Source organism: Thunnus thynnus, chromosome 13, assembly GCF_963924715.1.
Source record: "Thunnus thynnus chromosome 13, fThuThy2.1, whole genome shotgun sequence".
Lineage (NCBI taxonomy): Eukaryota > Metazoa > Chordata > Actinopteri > Scombriformes > Scombridae > Thunnus > Thunnus thynnus.
This window is the reverse complement of record NC_089529.1, coordinates 13,403,376-13,422,372: the sequence shown is the minus strand read 5'-3', so window position 1 is coordinate 13,422,372 and position 18,997 is coordinate 13,403,376. Positions and strand designations below refer to the sequence as shown.

The following is an 18,997-nucleotide window of genomic DNA, read 5'->3' as shown; positions in this document are numbered from 1 at the left end:
AAATTTCACTGATTTCCATTTCAACCACCAGTGTGCAAATTTCACATATCAGGGGTTTTTTGTTGTTGATATTTTAGTCTTTTTTTTAATATTTTCGTTACCTGCCAGCGGTCCTCTAAAATAACCACTGACTCAGGTTTACCAGATGTTTTCATATCATCCAGTCACAGAGTGTACAGTTTATGTATTTTACCGTGATCTCAACACAACAACACAAAATATCACACAAGGAGACGAGTTGCCACAGTTACTTAAATATTTATCATCATAGATGATCTATCTATCATCTATCTATCTATGAAGAAAATAGCTTCCTCCAGACTATATTTGTCACATGATGAGATCTCAGTAAAATATAATAGTCAGGTCTGTTTGGAAGACACTAAAATGAACTGTGACTACACACAGATAGTAAGAGATCATTGGCCGTAAATAAATAATATAATATCTTTATATACAGTCAATGTAATAGGTGTATTACACTCTTGACTGTAACTACGCGTGGCCAGCAGGAGGCACCAGAGTTCAGCGGGGCAGAGCTGATGGATGATCCGGATGTTGATTAGTGCTGCCTGGATCCGGACGGACCACGCTGCAGTAGAGATGGACGCCTTCGAGTTATTTCGGAAACTCGGAGCAGGAGCTAAATTTGACCTGAAGAGGTTTGGTCAAGACGCCAGTCGGTTTAAGGTAAACTTCACATGTGTATTTAATGACAGACTGGACGAAAATAACGTTTGATAACAGCAGCGCGAGCTACGATTCAATTAAAGTACCCCGATTTGTGCCAGCGTGACAGTGTGCTGAAATGTGTGTTTTCAGGATATTTCTCGACACTTTATGAAGCACAATACGTTTTATGAGCGGAATGATGACACAATATGTCACACGAGTGCATATTCACGGCTAATAAGTGTACTACCGTCTCATTTTATAGGCTGTGAGGTCTCAGGGAGGAGAAGCAACAGATCCTTTCTCTGCGATCGATTACTTTGGATCAACCAATGGAGCCCAGAGCAGTACTACAGGACTGGAGGAGGAGGATGAGGATGGAGGAGAGGAGGAGGAAGAGGTGGGAAGTGAAAGTGGAGAAGCTGGAGGCAAAAGGAAGCGAAAGGATGAAGAGAGAGACGTGAGGACAAAGAAGAAAAAGACGAAAAGAAAGCAGGTGCAGGTGGAAGGTAAAGAATGATGCATGTTTTTATGCACAAACTGTGTCATACACGTACAAAAACAGTTCAGGGATGTAATTAATGTCAACTTTATGTCAATGATATCTGTATCATGCAATGTGAACAACCAGAAAGTTCACCTGTAAAAACAGTTAAAATAATAAGAGTTAAGTCTATTACCTGTTAAACGAAGAAGAAGCAGAAATCCGTCTGCACTGTAGTGCTGAAAAAGTTTAGTGTATTAATCAATACATTGTTTACGAAATTGTCTGGGCTTCTCAAATGTAAGGATTTACTGCTTTTCTATAAATTATATCTTTTGTAAATAGAAAATTTACTATGGAAATTTAACATAACATCAATGTTATGTGATAACGTTTTAAATGAACATAATGTAGCTGTCAGAGACTCACTATTGTTTTCTGTCTTGTGTCTGAGTGAAGCTGGAGGCGGCGACCTACAGAAAAACACGGAGGGGAGCGGCATCACGTGGACCTCCGCGTTGGACAGAAAGATCCAAAATCTGCCGAATGACGGGAAGGAGCAGTCCTCGCTGAAGAGGCTGAAGCATCTTCATCAGGAAAAGGTTCCCACAGAGACACACAGAGACACAACTCAGGAAAAAAAACTTTGAGAAAGGAGTGTCCTACTTTGTCTATACTCTGACATTAACCTTCTATAATTCATTTTAGGTGAACCGTATTCGCTCTCAACATCGTATAAATGTGCACGGCTGCGACGTACCAGACCCCGTGTGCACGTTCGAGGAGCTGCAGTCTGAGTATCGCCTCAACCCGCGTGTCATTCACAACCTTAAAGACGCAGGACTGAACTCCCCAACGCCTATACAGATGCAGGCAATACCTCTCATGATGCACGTGAGTGTAGACACTGATACACACATGCAGTGGTTTGGAAATAGTGCACAGGCGGTAGTTTTCTGATGGTTCTGATGTATGCGTGTTTGTTTTTGTCTTTGTTTCCTCTTTCAGGGTCGGGAGCTCCTGGCCTGCGCTCCTACAGGATCAGGGAAGACTTTGGCTTTCTGTCTCCCGTTGCTCGCCCACCTACAGCAGCCGGCCAACCTGGGCTTCAGAGCTGTGATCATCTCCCCAACCAGAGAGCTGGCCAGCCAGGTACACACACACACACACACACACACACACACACACACACACAGTCTGTTTTCTATTAAAGTAAATAAAAGTCCATAGTGCTGAAGGAACTGCAGAGTCAGGTGATAATTATCTGTGGATTGATTAGTGCAGCTTTAATATTGTAATTTTAAAAAAACATCAACATTATACATCAACAACATGATATTTTCAGTATGTTTGTGAGTATTGTTGAGCTGCAGAAGTTTACATGACGTAATTGTGATTTATAAATTTCATGCGTACCAAAATTAGCACTGAACTGTAGCAGTGATGTTACGGCAATGACGGCTGAAATCTATTTAATCTGGCCTTTTTCAAACTCTCTCCTCTTTTTAGACATTTTATTTTTCAGTGTTCGCCAGCAAACACAATCTCTGTTCCATGTAATTTACACTCTTGATGTTTGACACAGTTATTAGAGAGTTTTTCTTCTTTAAAGTTACATTATGTGTCAAATAAAATTTTAGGTGTTTTTCAAAGATAGAACCAAAACGACTGCAGACTCGATAAAGAATAGATGTGTCTCTTGTTCTTCACTTCATGTTAATATTGAATCCATGTATTAAACTCTCGTAACAACACTGAAACACTGTAAAATTTAGTCAGTAGAGCATCCGTCCTGCACTTGAACTGTTTTCAAACTGTTGGACACAGTTGGAGTTTTAGCTCGTGCCTGAGTTGTTGTTGTTGTTTTTCCTTTCAGTCAGTTTTGTTGTATTGTGTTTTAGACGTACAGGGAGCTGCTCCGCCTGTCAGAGGGAGTCGGATTTCGAGTGCACATCATAGACAAAGCCTCCTTGGCAGCCAAGAAATATGGACCACAGTCAAACAAAAAATATGGTAAGAAATGTTTTCGCAGAAGAGGTAAAATATGAACTATGAATTGTCTTTCCTCACTGTTAAGCTCCTGTGTTTCTCTGTGCAGATATACTCGTCAGTACTCCAAACAGACTCGTCTTCCTCCTCAAGCAGGATCCTCCAGCGCTTGACCTCAGCAGGTAACATTTAATCTGTTGCTCGCTGACTTTTTTTTGTCTTATTTGATCGGGGTGTCCTCGTGGTTAAGACTAGTATCACATAACTGCAGCGTCCTTTGTTGCATGTTATACCTCTTGTTTTTCTTCTCTATTGATCCACTGTCGACTGTCTAATAAAGGCAAAAATGGTTCAAAACTTAACCTTGAAAAGAAAGGAAATTGATCATTGTCCTTTGTTGGTGTTCAGTGTGGAGTGGCTGGTGGTCGATGAGTCTGATAAGCTGTTTGAGGACGGTAAGTCGGGCTTCAGGGAGCAGCTCGCCACAGTTTTTCTGGCCTGCTCCGGCTCAAAGGTGCGCAGGGCTTTCTTCAGCGCCACCTGCACATCGGACGTGGAACAGTGGTGCCGTCTGAACCTCGACAACCTGGTTTCTGTCAACATCGGACACAGGTAATGTTATACTTGTGGAACTCTTTACTTTGATGGATTTATATTGTACTTTTTTCACACTAGATGAATGTATTTCTCATCTTTGCAGAAATACGGCTGTTGAGACGGTGGAACAGCAGCTGCTGTTTGTCGGAGCAGAGGAAGGCAAACTGGTGGCCATGAGGGACATTATTAAAAAAGTACGGACATACCAGAGAGGTTACTAGATTACTTTTCAAGCTTGTAAAGATGCAAACTCTCAAGAGAAAAACATTTGGTGTGAGCATTAGGAATAGCAAATGCATAGTGGCTTAATAAAGTGTAAAAGACATGAAGAGACACATGAATGAAGCTCTATTTCTTGACAATCTGATATTAAATGTCCTCCTTGCCATTTTTCAGGGTTTCCTGCCTCCCATGCTGGTGTTTGTTCAGTCTATAGAACGAGCACGAGAGCTTTTCCACGAGCTGGTCTACGAAGGCATCAATGTAGACGTCATCCACGCAGACCGAACACAGCAGCAGGTACACAAAAACACTTCATACACTAGTGTTGGTGTCACTAAAATGCAACATGGTTTTCATCCTCCTCCTCTGTACTGCTTCTTTTGTAGAGGGACAACGTAGTGAACAGTTTCCGCTCTGGTAAGATCTGGGTGTTGATCTGCACGGCTCTGCTCGCCAGAGGAATCGACTTCAAAGGAGTCAACCTCGTGTTGAACTACGACTTCCCCACCAGTGCTGTGGAGTACATCCACCGGATTGGTTAGTTTGATAACATCATCCTGTATCGGGCTGAGATGATATATGAATTATTTAATGGACATAAAATAAAATAAACAACTAATTTTTAATTTAATTAAAAATGTAATTCATTATGTAAAAAGGTCAAACATTTGCTGGTCACAGCTTCACAAACCTGAAGATTTCCTTGCTGTGGTTGTTTTTTTGGTTTTTTTTAATCTTTGTGAATTAAAGGTCTTTGAGATTTTGACAGAATTTGGAGCTATTGAGTTGCTTAAAAATAGATTAATCTATAATAAATATAATTGTTAGTTGCAGTCTTTTTCTCCTTGTCTTCTCATCGGTTCCCTCATATATCATCTCGTTTGCTGTTTCTCAGGTCGTACCGGCAGAGCTGGACATCAGGGGAAAGCCATCACCTTCTTCACAGAGAATGACAAACCACTGCTGCGCAGGTACATAGATACATGACACTTATAAAGAGTGTAAACTGATTAACTTTAAAGATAGAACATGTATGGGTTGTTTTTTGTGTGCGGCCCAGGAAAATAAGTCAGTCAAACAGCAAAGTTCAGGTCAGGCAGGCAGGTCATCAGATGGTACACTGATGCTGTGCAATGATTTCTTTGATTCATTCATGTTCAAGTCCTGAAACTCAGTACGAGTTACTGCCACGCTAACCATGTTATTCATTATCTACCTTTCTGTCTGAACCTGAGTTTTCTGTGACATGTTTTATGATTATAAATATATTTCTCTTTGCGTCTCTTTCCGACAGCATCGCTAATGTTATAAAACAAGCTGGCTGTCCTGTACCAGACTACATGATCGGCTTCAAGAAGATACACAGGTAAATGAGATGGAAGATGATAATGAAGTTCTGCAATAACCAATATGTTTGTAACTATATAAGTTTCCAGTTTTGAGGATATGGTTGTAATAGTCTGTATTTCTTTGTTTAGCAAAGTGAAGCGGAGACTTGAGAAGAAACCCCCCAAGAGAAGCACCATTTGCACAACTCCTCGCTTCTTAATGAAGAAGAAACACAACATGCAGAAGAAGGGAAAGAAGCCGGCATCGGGTGGAGAGCAGAAAGGAGAAAATGGACCTCACACTGCAGAACAACAGCTGAAAGGAGAAAAGAGCACAAAAGGACAGGGACTGAAGAAAAAAAATAAATTGCAGAAAGGAGGAGGTACAGAAAAACACAAGAAGACATCACAGAAAACTGGATCAAATTCCTCTGGAGCTAAGCTGAAAACGTAAGAAAATTTGAGGAAAGGTGTAAAATGGCGTCTTCATGATGAATAAACTTGCCTGTACATTTAATTTCTAAAAACTGTCGTCTTTATGTGTAATTATGTAATAAACAGTCTGTAAACCAGAACCAGACAACTGTTGTTCATACACACTGAGTAATTGTCTTACCAGATCTTTTTTTATGTTATAAGAAATGTAAGTTGATTAAAGATGGCTTGAACTAATTTTAGGTTTTTCCATCTCTCCATCAGGAAAAAGAGGAAAAATAAGCCACAAGAGGACTGAAGGAGCACACTAAGAAGATAGATGTGGACCTTTTTTTTTTTTTAACATCCTGCAGACCTGATCTGCTGCTAATTTTCAGATATATGCTTTGTATTGTCAGATTATAAAATAAACAGTTTTGTATATAATCTGTGATCTTTGTCTTTGTTTCTGTTATATTTTTTCACCTGCAGCGTTTGGAGTTGACAGAACATATTTTAGCAAACATTGTTGAGGAAAATTAAGGCTGTGTGTGATTGGATGAGTTATTATGTTCAACTTAAAGGTTGGACCCAAATATACTGCATGAAATAAATTTAATTTAAGTTATTTCCAGGCACAACTGAAAGCAGTTGTGAAATAATAGTAAACGCACTATGGAGTGTTGAATTTTAATACCGATGAATTTGTATCATATTTTTATTGGGAAGATCAACAACCAAAGCAGCCCCTATTACACCTGATTAGATGAGCATTCGGGCTCTACTGAAAGGATGAATTTAGCTGTATGTATTGGCTTCATGAAACTATTTGGATGATTCTGCAGGTTACTGATGGTTGTGGTTGAGCCACAAGTAAAAGTCACACACTATAACCTTAAGCAAAATCCTGCTTTTAAGTCATATTCACAGCACAGAGAAAAAAGATGGAGATCCCTCTAAGGTGACATGATTGTATTTATCAAAGTTTTTTACAAAATTGAATTACCTACATTGGTAAGAGTACTTAAGATGCGAAGAAAGTAAAACAAAGTTTCAGATGTTAGAGGGTAATAGAGATTTTCTGCACCTAGCAACAGACATAGGACTCCATTTGAAACAACTTTTCATGTAATGTTATTCATTTTAGTATAGCCACATAAATCCTGTTTTAAGGTGAAGAAAGCTAAAGAAAGCTAGGTAACTGGTGGCAAACTGCAAGCTTGGCAAGATATTTTGCCTGAAACAGACAAATAAACAAAAATAATACGTTGTGTTGGACGTTATGTGTTGTGTTGGATTACATGTTACAGTACCATATTTAACAAATAATTAAAAGCTTTCACCACCTTCCTGTCTTAACATTACTAAATGTGGTGCCATATTCAAATAGTTCTTGGAAAAAGTGTTTTCTAAAACCTGTAGTTTAAGGAAAGTATTTTCATAGTTGTCTTTAAAACAAACAAATATATATATATATATATATAAAAGGATGGGTCATCCCACCCTAAACATAAATAAAAACAGCAGTTAATATGTAAGTCATTCCTTAATTTATATGGTAATAAACACTGATGGGCCTTTTTCTTTGTTATATGTTTTTAACACTGTAGCACTTTGAGATTCACTGCGAATGAAAAGTGCAGTACAAATTTAATGCATTATTATTATTGTTGTTGTTGTTATTACCATCATTATAGAGTGGATTCGTGACTCAGTGTTCCCTAACTATCGCGATACATCTGCATCGAGATCTCGCCCATGCATTATACTGCAGGAAACCCCGTCCAGTCTTCCTTTCTCAACATGGCACCGAAGGTGAAGAAGGAAGGTCTGTCAATCTTATAATTTTGGATGAATAAACTCTTAAATTTAGACAAATTAACGCTTCAAAAATTTAGTAGACGTCCCCAGTAACGACATGATCAACTGATAGTGGTTTTAATATGACCAGGGTTTTGCTGTTAACTCAAAACATGTACATAAGACGGACTATAGCGCCGGCGTGTATGCTAGAACGTGATGCTAAGCTAACATTAGCATGTTGCTGCTGAGTAAAAAACGCTGTCTATTTACCGCAATTAGTCTGTCTCAGTGTCTCCCTACATAATATATTATGATAACGTCTTAGCTGCCTACTCGTCTTAGCTGTAGTTATTCTATAAACGAACAGGTTCGTGGATTAGCTGTTTCTGTGGTATCGTTAGCACCGCCGCACATCAGCGTTATTTCAAACGTTGCATTAACGTTACACGTGAAAGTTTAAGTTGCTGTGATGGTATAATAACGCACGATGTCTGTAATATTTCATCCTAGGTAATGTTTAAGTGGTAGCTTTGTGTCTCTTGGTAGTGGTAGGAATGAGTGTTTTTCTCATGCAAAATGGCAGAGAAAGAGTCATTTTTGATAGTTCAAGTGCTGAAGTTGGACTAAAGTGGCTGCATGTAACGTTATGGAGATCCCAGCTCATTATCATACGAGTTAATATATTTCTCACATATCTCCATACTACAATAATAATTGAGGATGCGGAGTGGAGGCTGGTACCATGTTCAACGTGTTTATGAAAATGTGCTTCAGTTTAGAGCTGCAACAATTAGTTGACTAGCTGATAACTATTTTGATGATTAATAGTTTGAGTTCTATTCTTAAAAAACAAAATGTCCAGTTTCTGATTCTAGCTTCTCATGTGAATGTTTGTTTAATCCCATAAAGATAAATCAAGACATTTTAGGGATGACATCTTGAGCTTTGGTACAACAGTGATCAACCTTTTTCACCATTTTCTGACATTTTATGGACCAAATAATTAATTGATTAATTGAGAAAACAATCGTTTGTTGCAGCCATACTTTAGTGGTACTAGAACACCACACAATCCTTTTGACGCAGACAGACCTCAATTGTGTCTTTATTGGTGATAGTTTTTGGCTCAGCTTGTTGTGAATTTAGTTTTTGTCCAGGAGGAATAGCACACTTACCTCAGCTTCAGATGTAATTTCAGGACTCTTTACAAGAAGAATTTAACGTTACATACAAGATGTTAAATGATGGCGCACGACATAAATTCCCAAATGTGGTCTTGAGGCCTATTAGCTTATAACTACATAGTGTGAGCAGTTTTGAATAGCTGACTAATGGTCTCATTTTTAACAAATGGTATTTCTCTTTCTCAGCTGTCCCTGCCAAGACTGAGGCCAAGTCAAAGGCCCTGAAGGCCAAGAAGGCTGTGCTCAAAGGCGTACACAGCCAGAGGAAGAAGAAAATGAGGACTTCTCCCACCTTCCGTCGCCCTAAAACCCTCCGTCTCCGCAGGCAGCCCAAGTATCCTCGCAAGAGTGCTCCTCGCAGGAACAAGTACGTTAACAGTCTGCATGCTGCTGACAAATGTGCAGAGTTTAAACCCGGTGCAAATGATGGTAATAGCGATCAAAGTATGAAAAAGCATGATTCCAGCTTTATGAACCACTGATGCACCAAACTAAAACATTTTTACATGAGAATAAGCATATGCACTAAGTAAAATACTTGCAGAGGATATTAAAGGGTCAGTTTGGTGAGATTTTTGTTCTAATTTTTTTTTTTTTTTCTTTAGGTTGGACCACTATGCCATCATCAAGTTCCCCTTGACAACAGAGTCTGCCATGAAGAAAATTGAAGACAACAACACACTTGTGTTCATTGTGGACGTCAAGGCAAACAAACACCAGATCAAACACGCAGTCAAGAAGCTGTACGACATCGATGTCGCCAAAGTCAACACACTCATCAGGTAGAAGTCTTAACCCACCCTGTGCTGTATGCTCATTTCATGTTCTCCTGTTAGAAACAAAATTGATAACACACCTTTTGTACACGTTTCCACACGCCATTTATGAGAACTGTGCTCAATAGTCTTTTGGCTTAATATAATCCGATCTGTTTGCAGTTTAGCTCAGTAGGAGTGAACGTTCTCAGGCTTTTATTGAAAATGAGTTTGTATGATCGGATTAATTTGTCTAGATTGAACCATGAAACTACTTTCTGCATTGTAAATATAAACATGATTGATTCTGTAGACTTTTACCTGCCTTCCTCTCATTGTTTCATCTCAACGTTTGTTGTTCTGATCTGCTCTTAGGCCCGATGGTGAGAAGAAGGCGTACGTTCGTCTCGCACCAGATTATGATGCGTTGGATGTTGCTAACAAGGTGAGTCCTCCAGTCAACAGTAGTCCCAGTGTGTAATTCAACAGTAACACCTTATCAGAAGATGTCAATCCTGCGCACGTGATGTTAACTTTTATATTGACTGAATGTTTGTGATGCATTCAAAGGAACCACTGATGCCAGATAACGCAGGTTCAGATGCATTCACTCTGTTGAGGAACATCTTCTAACCCGTGTTTTTTCTCCCATACAGATTGGCATCATCTAAACTGTGGCTGAAGAGTCTGTGGAAGAATAAATATTTGTACAAACTAAAACTGGTTCAGTGTCCTGGTGTATTTGTGAGTCGTCTTCACACATTGATACATGCTGTAAATGAGCTTTTACCTGCTTTTAACACTTTCACAACTGACATATTTTGGGGTGTAACGTTTGTCAGCTGAGTGAATTGACCCTTCATGGTGAAATGTGATGGTGTTATAGCTGTAATTGTACTGCTGATGTAATTTAGGCCCTCGTAACAAACAATATATTATAAAAATACTATTAAGTAGTCTCCATAGCAAAACTTGGATGTTATTCATGAACTGAAATCTGAAACTATAGAACAAGTGTTGCTAATCGGTAATCTGGACATCAGACTGACTGAAAGCATGTGGCAGGTATGAAGCATACTTTAGTACCAAGTTTATTGAGAATTTACATTCACTTAGTAACAATAAGCACAGAGCACCTGGCTGACAGTGCAATGTTTCCAGTTTCTGATGGGAAGATCTGAACTTCATGAAGGTTTTTATTTTTTTACTGGATGATTGTGGATAGTTGGGTGGTGTCATACAGAAAATGACAGTACAGAAAAATGACTGTTTTATATTTCCACTTTATTGGTAGTGTGATGAGGAATTTGAAATCAAGAGTTCAACTATGTCAGTTCAACTTTAAACTTAATTGTATTATATGATCATAACTACTCCCCAAAATTTTCTCAAACTTCAGGAATTCTACAAACTAAAAATTAGTTTTTGTTCTACATGTGTTAAGAGTTTAGTCTGATTTAATGCATAACAGCTATTGGCACTGAACATAAGTTTGCTTGTCAAACACTCCCATATCATGATACAGAGTATGTCAATGTCAGAAAATATACTGAACATTGAACTGAACATTTACATACATAACATATTGTACTTCTGTTGGTTTCTTCCGGTTATGCTTTTAAGGATCAACATTAGGGCTGGGCAATGTATCTATTATATTGATATAGTGATGAGACTTTATCGTCTTAGAATTTAGATATTTATAATAACTTGGATTTGATAATATAGTGATATAACAAGTGTTGTGTTCTCTTGGTTTAAAAGCTTCATTATAGTCAAGAGATGTAATTTTCTGAACTCAGCAGACTGTTCTAGCTGGTCTATTATTGGCCTTTACCCACTTACACATTATATATAATACAACAATAATATAATATTTTGTGAAAGCAACAAATATCCTACAATATTGTCACAATATCAAATATTTAGGTAGTTAGGGAAAAATATTGTGATATTTGATTTTGTCTATATCACCCAGCCCTAATTAACATGTACAGGTAAAACACATCTTGGGAAAAAAAATTATAAATACCTCGCGGCTGCTTTATAATAAATAGAGTATAGATTTGTATTATATTGCTTACATTCAATCACATTGTGACACAAGAGACCGATGAACCTCCTGATTATGATAGGAACGTTCGGACAGTGCCTTTAACCAGGCCTCTGCAGATTGGGCACTTTCGCAGTGATGGCGCACACTCCTTGCACACCACCAGGTGTCCACATGGGATGAAGACAATGTTGACCTCTTTATCCATACACACTTTACAAGTACGCTCCTCCTGCAGGCGCCGCAACTGCTCCTCCATGGGGAGATCTGCAAAGAAAAAAAAAACTTAACATTTCCATCTTCAAATCCAACATGTCTCCACACCAAACAAACATCTCTTGGAAAAAATACACAGCAGAGACTGAACCACAAAGTGATTGAACAATAACAGTAATCTATAAGTTCATCTTAATCGCCACATTTCTGAGAAGTAAAGTTATCTGGTGTTCAAAAGCTAAAAGTCTCAGCAACTGAGGTATCAAGTTTATGTCAATTCCTTTTTATGGTTCATATATCCATAAATTAACCTGCAGTTCATACAGAAATTTTTGACCAAACAAACAACAACAAACAATTAAAGCAATAAAGTACATTTAAACATTTAACTGGCAGGATGTCAAGTCCTGCCTGAGGCTCAGGTGTGTCTTCATACCTGAAAGATCTTGGCTTGGTGACGCAGCTTCACTTGACTGGGCTGAAAATGTCAAAGACAACACGCAGTTAGCTCAGGCTTTGGTTAAAAGTTCCTAAGTTCTTTGGTCCAGCTTGGTGGTTTTTTTGTTAATGGATCTGGATACTCACTGAATTGTTAAATTAATGGTCAAATATCCCAAATATTTCTTACTTTAATGAATAACCCACCAAAATAGAAAGCACATATAATTTTTCTCCTCAAGTGCAATCAGAGAGAGAGTGGTGTAGTGGAAAGACGTACCCATGAGATCTCGGAGCAAGTGGACGTCATTTTTCTGGATCCAGTTGCGGAAGACCTCGGCTGCAGCGTTGCCCTTGGTGAGGACGAGCTCTATTAGCTTGGCGGTTTGCTGCTGCGCTGTTGTCTGAGCCTGAAGACCACTGTAGTCCTCGGCAGCTGCAGGTTAACAAGGAAGCAAAGAAGAATTACTCACAATTTAGAGGGAAATTAAGATGCTACAGCTGCATGATAAGGGCTAAAATGATAGCGCCAATTATTTGTCAAATTATTATTATATAAAAAAGAAACTTACATAACACATTTTGCTCTCTTAAATGCTCATAAACTGGTTCAACACTCTTCAGGCGCTGGATCAACGCTGCTTGGTGTCTCTTCACAAAGGTGAAACCATCTGAAACAAAGCGGGACATCAAAAGTTAAAACATTAATTTATTTCATTCATGGTTCACTTTCATGGACAACATACGCAGAACAAGATCTTTATTTTCGATGTCAACTGCACCTGATGCCATCGCCTCTGCGAGCATCTCTCGCTCTTCTTCTCTTTTCTGGTCCTCTGCACTCAGCAGGTCTGAGACCAGCTCCTGGACTGTTCTGTAGTTCTCTCCACTGGTCAGGATCTTGCTCTGGACCGTCTGCTTTACTAAACTGCGCTCAAAACCCATCTCTAAAGCCGATTTAATCACAGGAGTGTTCATCATGACGGCATCCTCAGAGCGCTCCTCTCCTGGACCAAGGTGAACCACTGAGAGCGAGAAAAGACACATTATGTTCAGACGTCAGGCTGCGTGGCTGAATGACTTCCTAACTGAAAGATACACCTTCAATTTCAAAAAGCTGATCTCTGATGGTCTTGTACAGTACTGAACCAACTTTTTGTTCAATCAGTACGTTGTATAGAATCTACTTGCCAAACTATCTAGTTTTACATTATTTCAGACTCACCAGGTGGATCCACAAACTCTCTGGAGCTGCTGTCTCCATTTGTTAAAAGCTTTTGGGGAGGAAATAGAAAAACAAGCATTTATTAAATAACTTGTTACGCGCCAAATGTTTCAACATAGAACACATTTTGTCGCTGTTCTCTACTAACCTGCTCAAACAGCCGAGGAAAACGAGCCTGAATCTGGTGAACAAAGTCTTGTCCCTTCTCCTGGAGCAAATATTCACACCTGCGATGGGCAAGAGGAACAAGAACACAAACATTCATATAAATCCTCCTCTTCACATGTACTACCACAACTTAGAACCCGAACGATGAACATTAATAAATAAAAACTGCAGCACTTACCGAGGAAACCATTTAGCGTGTTCCACCCAGGGATCATCTCCAGACTCCCAGCACCGCAGGCCTCCATCGCAGCAGAAACACTTGACGTCATCGTTACGACCTTGTAGAGAAACAAAGAATTTGAATTTCGTCGTATAAGTGGGACGGGAGGTTTCAGGGCGGTTTCATGGAAAAAGAAAAAACAAGTAATTCTGATAAAAGATGACTGTTTGAAACCAAGTTCAATGCACTTAGTTTGTTTCTCATTTCTCATTTCCTCTTTCTTTAAAACATCATAATAAGCGTTTATAATGCATCCCTTGATTTCTGTCAGGACTTCCCTGCATAAATGAAAAGGAATCAGATGAATACTGATACTGACAAATACCCCCAAAATGCGGACACCCCCAAACAGGGGAAAAACTCATACTGGTGTTAAAACTGGGAATCTTTCATCTGGACATTATGAGTAAATTCTGTGTAAGACTTTTAGGACTTTCATAATGTCAACTTTAGCTCAATTTTAAGATTATTTCTCTTTTGAAAAAATAAAAACAAGTTCAAAAACAAAGTATTAATATGTTTTTAAGTGCCACAGTAAACAAACTTTTTTCTCCAGGGATGGGCACATGATTTTACTGATTTAACATATGTAGACAAAATTATGGAGGAAATAATCTGGCTCTTTAGCTGTTGAATACTACACTTCTATCAGTTGCCAGTAGGTTTGTCACATCGAACGCACAAAATTGATCTATTGTGAAAATAAAAATATTAACTAACACAGCCCCGAGGAACCTATCAGGTCACCATCATTGAGTATATCTCCTCATTATTGTTCGTACCAACATAGTAGAAGCCAGCTTTAGCCAGCTGGTCAGGCCGGACGGGGATACGAGCTGGCCAGTTGACAAAGGTGAGCAACCTCTCTTCGCTCTGCTGCATGGCGGGGTTGGACACGTTACTGAGGGCTGGAGCTCCTGCTGACATTTGGGAGGTTACTGCTCCAGACGCAGCCCCCGCAGCTCCGGCCAGCGACACGTTGTCGGCTCTGTCCCCCCGGACAAAACGACAATTTGGATAATGCCTCTGGTGTTCAGACACGGCTCTGTCGCCTGGCTCCCAGTTACTCAACTGCAAATACAAACGAAACCTTGGTCATCTCCTATGCTCATGTCCTGTCATCAATAAACAAACTGATGTTGCTTGTAGTTGTAAAGTGGATGTAATGTAGCCTGCTGCCCACTTACAGCTAGTTAACGTATCACTTTTTAAAAAAATAAACTCTTTCAGTATTCTTAATCAAAACTTGTTTACAAGGTAAATAAGATAGGATAATAGGATAAGAATAATTCCAAATTAAACAACAGAAGGACATGAATAAGTAACATCTCATGTAAAAATAGTAATAAAAGTAAAAAGTCATGTAAAAAGTAGAGAAGGGCTACAAAAAAACAAACAAGCAGATTGAAAAGAAGAAAATTAATCCACATTAAAGTGAGATCAACTCTAAAATGTGCATTTTTAAACTGACTGAAAAGAAAACACCAACTTGGCTATTTTGATCTGCTCGCGCTCCTGCGTTGACACACACCTGTCCTCCACAGCTGAAGCAGGCCACTCTGTCACCCTGGCCCAGGTAGTAGAATCCCGCCTTGGCGAGCTCACCAGGGGTGATGATGGAGAGCGTCCAGGCGTGAAAGGAGTCGAGGCGGTCCTGCTCTCTGCGCATGCTGGGGTTGTGGCACGTCGGTCTCTGGTGAGACATGTCTTCCACGCCTCGAGAGCTTAGTGGGCTGGAGGGCGGTGGAGCGGAGAAGCCCATGTTTAGGTAGCCGACTGGCTCTTCGCTTTGGTTTACTGTCGGGTTAGGAGCAGCTGGACCTGGACCAGAAATCTAGACATAAAAAACAAAGGAGGCAAAATATTAAGAAGAGCATTATGGAGTATCTTATCCTTAAAAATATAACCATTCAAGGCCCTTCTTCTTCTATAAAGTGTATCTTTTATTTGTAAGAAACTCTGATCTTACTGGTATGGCTGGGGCGATGCGCAGAGGAGAGAAGGCGGAGTGTGAGGAGGAGAGCAGGTTGGCTGTAGAAGGGAGGCTTTGGATGAAGGAGCAGGAAGGAGAGAGCTGTCTGTGTTTCTCTGTCGGACAGTCTCCTGCCTGCCAGCCCTCTGCAGTCACGTTACACCTGAAACACTGCACCCTGTCGCCCACGCCGGTGTAGAACCAACCCGCCCTCGCCAGACTTCTCTCTGTGACCCCTGAAGCTGGGAAACGAGCAAAGGTGGAGATGCGGAAGAGCTCTGCGGATGAAAATGACATATGAGATTAGAACATATCAGAAGATTAGATTCAAAAAGAAAAGAAATCTTGATAAGATTAATAAAAAGAGAAAGAACAGAAGAGATTGGTACCTGAGGAGTTATCATACTGCAGGTCAGGTGGAGGCCCGTTGCGACACAGCCCCATCAAAAATTGGTTGTTTTTGAGTTGAACAAGAGTTTCCATTTTTAGAATGTAAGTATAGCGATATGAAGGTAAAAGAGATGTCCTTCAAGGGGAGAGAGGTTTGAGAATACCCAAGGTCACACTCTCTCACACAGACACACTCATTCACACTGAAACAGAAAATAGTAAAATAGATCAGGGGGCTGAGAAGGTGGGGGGTTTTAAGTTAGATCAAACGAAAGGAAACTGAGGCTCATGCAGTAGAAACAGCTCACTGCCCATCACTCATCACTGTTACTCAGTATCTGTCATATTTTACTCAAATATCCTATTCCCTCCACATACTCTACATCTGGATCCAGACTACCTGTAACTCGAAGAGAGAACCCCCTCTGAACATTTAACTGCTGAAACTTAAATATTTCTTTTTCAGTTACAGAACAGGGAGTCAAACAAAACACATCCTGTGCAGTAAAAAAAAAGGATGTTTCATCTTAAACAGCTTGATTAAAATCCTTCAAATCATTAAAAAAAAAAAAAAATCAATAATATTATAATCAGATCATCCAGGATCAATATACAATTTATTTTCTTGTATATTTATCACAGACATATTCAACACACTACCTAGCCATTCAGACTTAAACATAAAATACATGATTAAGTGTAACAACATTATAAATTAAATACATTTTTCTCAAGCACACACACACACACATACATACACACACACACACACACACACACACACAGACCAAGGGATATGTGATCTCAAACCCCTCCCCCCATCTTGGACATCTCTTCTGTAGGTGTCTAAGCCGCCATAATTGAATAGTACAAACCCAATAAGAAAAATATAATCCTGTTTTGGTAAATATAATGGAAATCCCTCTTTAGAGTGATGTTGGCAGGACCTGTAGGAAGAAATAAAAACAAAACAAATTGTGTTCAGTTGTGTGGTAAAACCTTTGAAAATGGTGTCTTATGTTTGAGTATTTCATTTTAAATAAAAATCATATAGTTTTAACCAAAACAAGTAGAAACATATGTTTTAATCTATGTTATGTTGTTAAATGGTATAAATATTTTATGCTTCATATTTTATTCATTTGAGAGATGTGAATTACTTTTGTGAACACGGTCAAAGATTTACAACATTGGGAACAGCTAACATTCATGAAGCCGGAAAAGAAAAAGATATTTTGAGCTGCAATGATTAGTTGATTCATAGATAAATTGATTGACAGAATGTATTTTGATAATCGAATAATTAATTAGTCGAGAAAATAATCTGCAGATTAATCGACGATGAGAATAATCCTGGATAGTTGCATCCCTAAAGATATTCACTTTACAATACTGGGAAACATCAACAGAAAGAAGAAACAACTCTTTTATATTTGTGAAATTGTTTGTCAGGTTTTCTCAGACTCAACTATTTTCACAGGCTTTGAGTCAGTCACATACCTGGCCCTTTAACAAATCTATTTCCTGTCAATGGACTATTCGATTAATCTATTAATTCTTCGAACCTACAGGCGGCACCTGAGCAGATTGCTAGAAATACAGGTGAATTCACATAAACAAAAAAACCAGCCAATCTTTCTGATGAATTCCTGGTCATAGTTTTGTCGACAGCGTAGGTACTTTCCTCCGCACATAGCTACAGGCTTATTCACCACACAGACACTTCCTGTTATGTTGTGGTAATTTCACGTTAGCTATCCAATTTGACATTTAGGAGGGAATTTTATTGATTTAAAATTAGTTTCGGCAGTCAAGCTAGATTAAAAACACACAGTTAGTTAACTAACAGTTAGCTAGCAGTTACCTAACAGTTGACATCCAACGCACCCATAGCAACGAGTTCGACGACAACAGCGGACATTTGCTCGCTAACGGCTGCTAACGGCTAATAACTGAAACTTTCCTCCGCGGCACCGCTTGTTAATGTGAGCAGTAGCCGCTTGGAGAAAGGAAAATACGAGACAAAACATTTTTTTAAAAAGCACCGTAACCTTTCCTCTCCCCTCCCCCCTCCTTTTTTTATGAGACACTCACCGTTTCGCAATCCAGACGGTGGGTACGGAAAGTCCGGGGCGCTGCCGCAGCTGCTCCGTAGAAGCTTCTCGTCACAGAAAGCTGCACTGAACCGCTGCTTCCGGTTATCAATGAAATGTGAATGGAAAGAGAAACAAAAAAAATCCCTTTTGTTAATCATCGTGTTAAGTCATTGGTCTTACTCGTCGCCTGTCGTCTTTGCTGTCTCAGTTACTCTTTGTTGTGGTTGTTTGTCTATGTCCGTATTAGGTATTATGTTTAACCCTTAAAAGCCCAATCAGGGACAAGGACTGCAAATTAGCTATGGCCAGAAGTCCTGTTGTATTGAAATCGTTGCATTTTATTTAAATGTAACTATGCCTACATGTATCGTCCCTGTCAATCAAACATACACCATTCAATCAATCAACCAATCAATCAGTCAATCGGTTAAAAATTCCTCAGGAAAATCCGTCAATTAATCCCAGTCCCTGTCCTGGAACGCCAGAGCCGTGCTGGTTTCTGTCAGGGTCCCAGGTGTAGCCCAGTGTTTACAGTGTGTTCACGTAACATCAGACATACTGACACCTTCTTATTTTGGACCTGTCCAACTATACATTTATTAAACATGGATGTCTGGCTGTGTAATGATCCTCATGTTATATGTAAAGATATATTGGCTTTCCCTTGTTAAAACAACTTTATATCAATAGAAATAAATGAAAATCTCAATTGGTTGTGTTAAATCATGTTCCAGTAACCTACACAACTGCAATCTGTATATAAAAATATCT

At 39.3% G+C, this 18,997-nt stretch overlaps 3 protein-coding genes and 1 non-coding gene across 6 annotated transcripts; 3 read left to right on the top strand and 1 right to left on the bottom strand.

The window, feature by feature from the left end:
• The first annotated feature begins 552 nt into the window (after window positions 1–552).
• On the top strand, window positions 553–6,150 carry ddx52 (DEAD (Asp-Glu-Ala-Asp) box polypeptide 52). Its single transcript, XM_067608108.1, has 15 exons — window positions 553–690; window positions 938–1,181; window positions 1,616–1,758; window positions 1,865–2,050; window positions 2,165–2,308; window positions 3,058–3,169; window positions 3,255–3,327; window positions 3,554–3,757; window positions 3,846–3,936; window positions 4,139–4,261; window positions 4,351–4,501; window positions 4,860–4,935; window positions 5,259–5,330; window positions 5,443–5,742; window positions 5,992–6,150. The coding sequence occupies exons 1-15, from the start codon at window positions 556–558 to the stop codon at window positions 6,023–6,025; spliced, it is 2,088 nt and encodes a 695-aa protein (XP_067464209.1). The 5' UTR covers window positions 553–555; the 3' UTR covers window positions 6,026–6,150.
• Window positions 6,151–7,427: 1,277 nt separating this feature from the next.
• Window positions 7,428–10,168, top strand: rpl23a (ribosomal protein L23a). Its single transcript, XM_067608107.1, has 5 exons — window positions 7,428–7,534; window positions 8,880–9,060; window positions 9,299–9,475; window positions 9,824–9,893; window positions 10,105–10,168. Exons 1-5 carry the CDS (start codon window positions 7,465–7,467, stop codon window positions 10,117–10,119), a joined length of 513 nt encoding a protein of 170 aa, XP_067464208.1. The 5' UTR covers window positions 7,428–7,464; the 3' UTR covers window positions 10,120–10,168.
• LOC137196321 (small nucleolar RNA Z17) lies at window positions 9,110–9,181 on the top strand. Its single transcript, XR_010931237.1, has one exon. It is a non-coding gene; the product is annotated as a small nucleolar RNA Z17 (small nucleolar RNA).
• A 543-nt stretch (window positions 10,169–10,711) lies between the features above and the next one.
• On the bottom strand, window positions 10,712–18,461 carry birc2 (baculoviral IAP repeat containing 2). Of its 3 annotated transcripts, none has more exons than XM_067608103.1 (13): window positions 18,225–18,461; window positions 16,130–17,077; window positions 15,738–16,018; window positions 15,300–15,602; window positions 14,551–14,839; window positions 13,727–13,826; window positions 13,529–13,607; window positions 13,381–13,429; window positions 12,938–13,180; window positions 12,728–12,826; window positions 12,436–12,591; window positions 12,154–12,195; window positions 10,712–11,768 (listed from the first exon to the last, which is right to left on the bottom strand). In XM_067608103.1, the coding sequence occupies exons 2-13, from the start codon at window positions 16,221–16,223 to the stop codon at window positions 11,575–11,577; spliced, it is 1,929 nt and encodes a 642-aa protein (XP_067464204.1). In that variant the 5' UTR covers window positions 16,224–17,077; window positions 18,225–18,461; the 3' UTR covers window positions 10,712–11,574. The 3 variants fall into 3 exon arrangements, with proteins under 3 accessions (XP_067464204.1, XP_067464205.1, XP_067464207.1); XM_067608104.1 differs by lacking the exon at window positions 18,225–18,461 and adding an exon at window positions 17,995–18,193; XM_067608106.1 differs by lacking the exon at window positions 18,225–18,461 and adding an exon at window positions 18,018–18,193.
• Window positions 18,462–18,997: the final 536 nt, after the last annotated feature.

Excerpts from the sequence above, each read along its gene's own strand:
- ddx52 (XM_067608108.1), top strand. The coding sequence starts at position 556 with ATGTTGATTAGTGCTGCCTGGATCCGGACGGACCACGCTGCAGTAGAG. Across the intron at positions 3,328-3,553 it reads CCAGCGCTTGACCTCAGCAG|TGTGGAGTGGCTGGTGGTCG; the intron begins GTAACATTTAAT and ends GTTGGTGTTCAG. Across the intron at positions 3,758-3,845 it reads TCTGTCAACATCGGACACAG|AAATACGGCTGTTGAGACGG; the intron begins GTAATGTTATAC and ends TCATCTTTGCAG.
- rpl23a (XM_067608107.1), top strand. The coding sequence starts at position 7,465 with ATGCATTATACTGCAGGAAACCCCGTCCAGTCTTCCTTTCTCAACATG. Across the intron at positions 7,535-8,879 it reads ACCGAAGGTGAAGAAGGAAG|CTGTCCCTGCCAAGACTGAG; the intron begins GTCTGTCAATCT and ends TCTCTTTCTCAG. Across the intron at positions 9,476-9,823 it reads AAAGTCAACACACTCATCAG|GCCCGATGGTGAGAAGAAGG; the intron begins GTAGAAGTCTTA and ends ATCTGCTCTTAG.
- birc2 (XM_067608103.1), bottom strand. The coding sequence starts at position 16,223 with ATGGAAACTCTTGTTCAACTCAAAAACAACCAATTTTTGATGGGGCTG. Across the intron at positions 14,840-15,299 it reads GCTTCAGCTGTGGAGGACAG|TTGAGTAACTGGGAGCCAGG; the intron begins GTGTGTGTCAAC and ends TTGTATTTGCAG. Across the intron at positions 13,430-13,528 it reads TTCCTCGGCTGTTTGAGCAG|CTTTTAACAAATGGAGACAG; the intron begins GTTAGTAGAGAA and ends CCTCCCCAAAAG.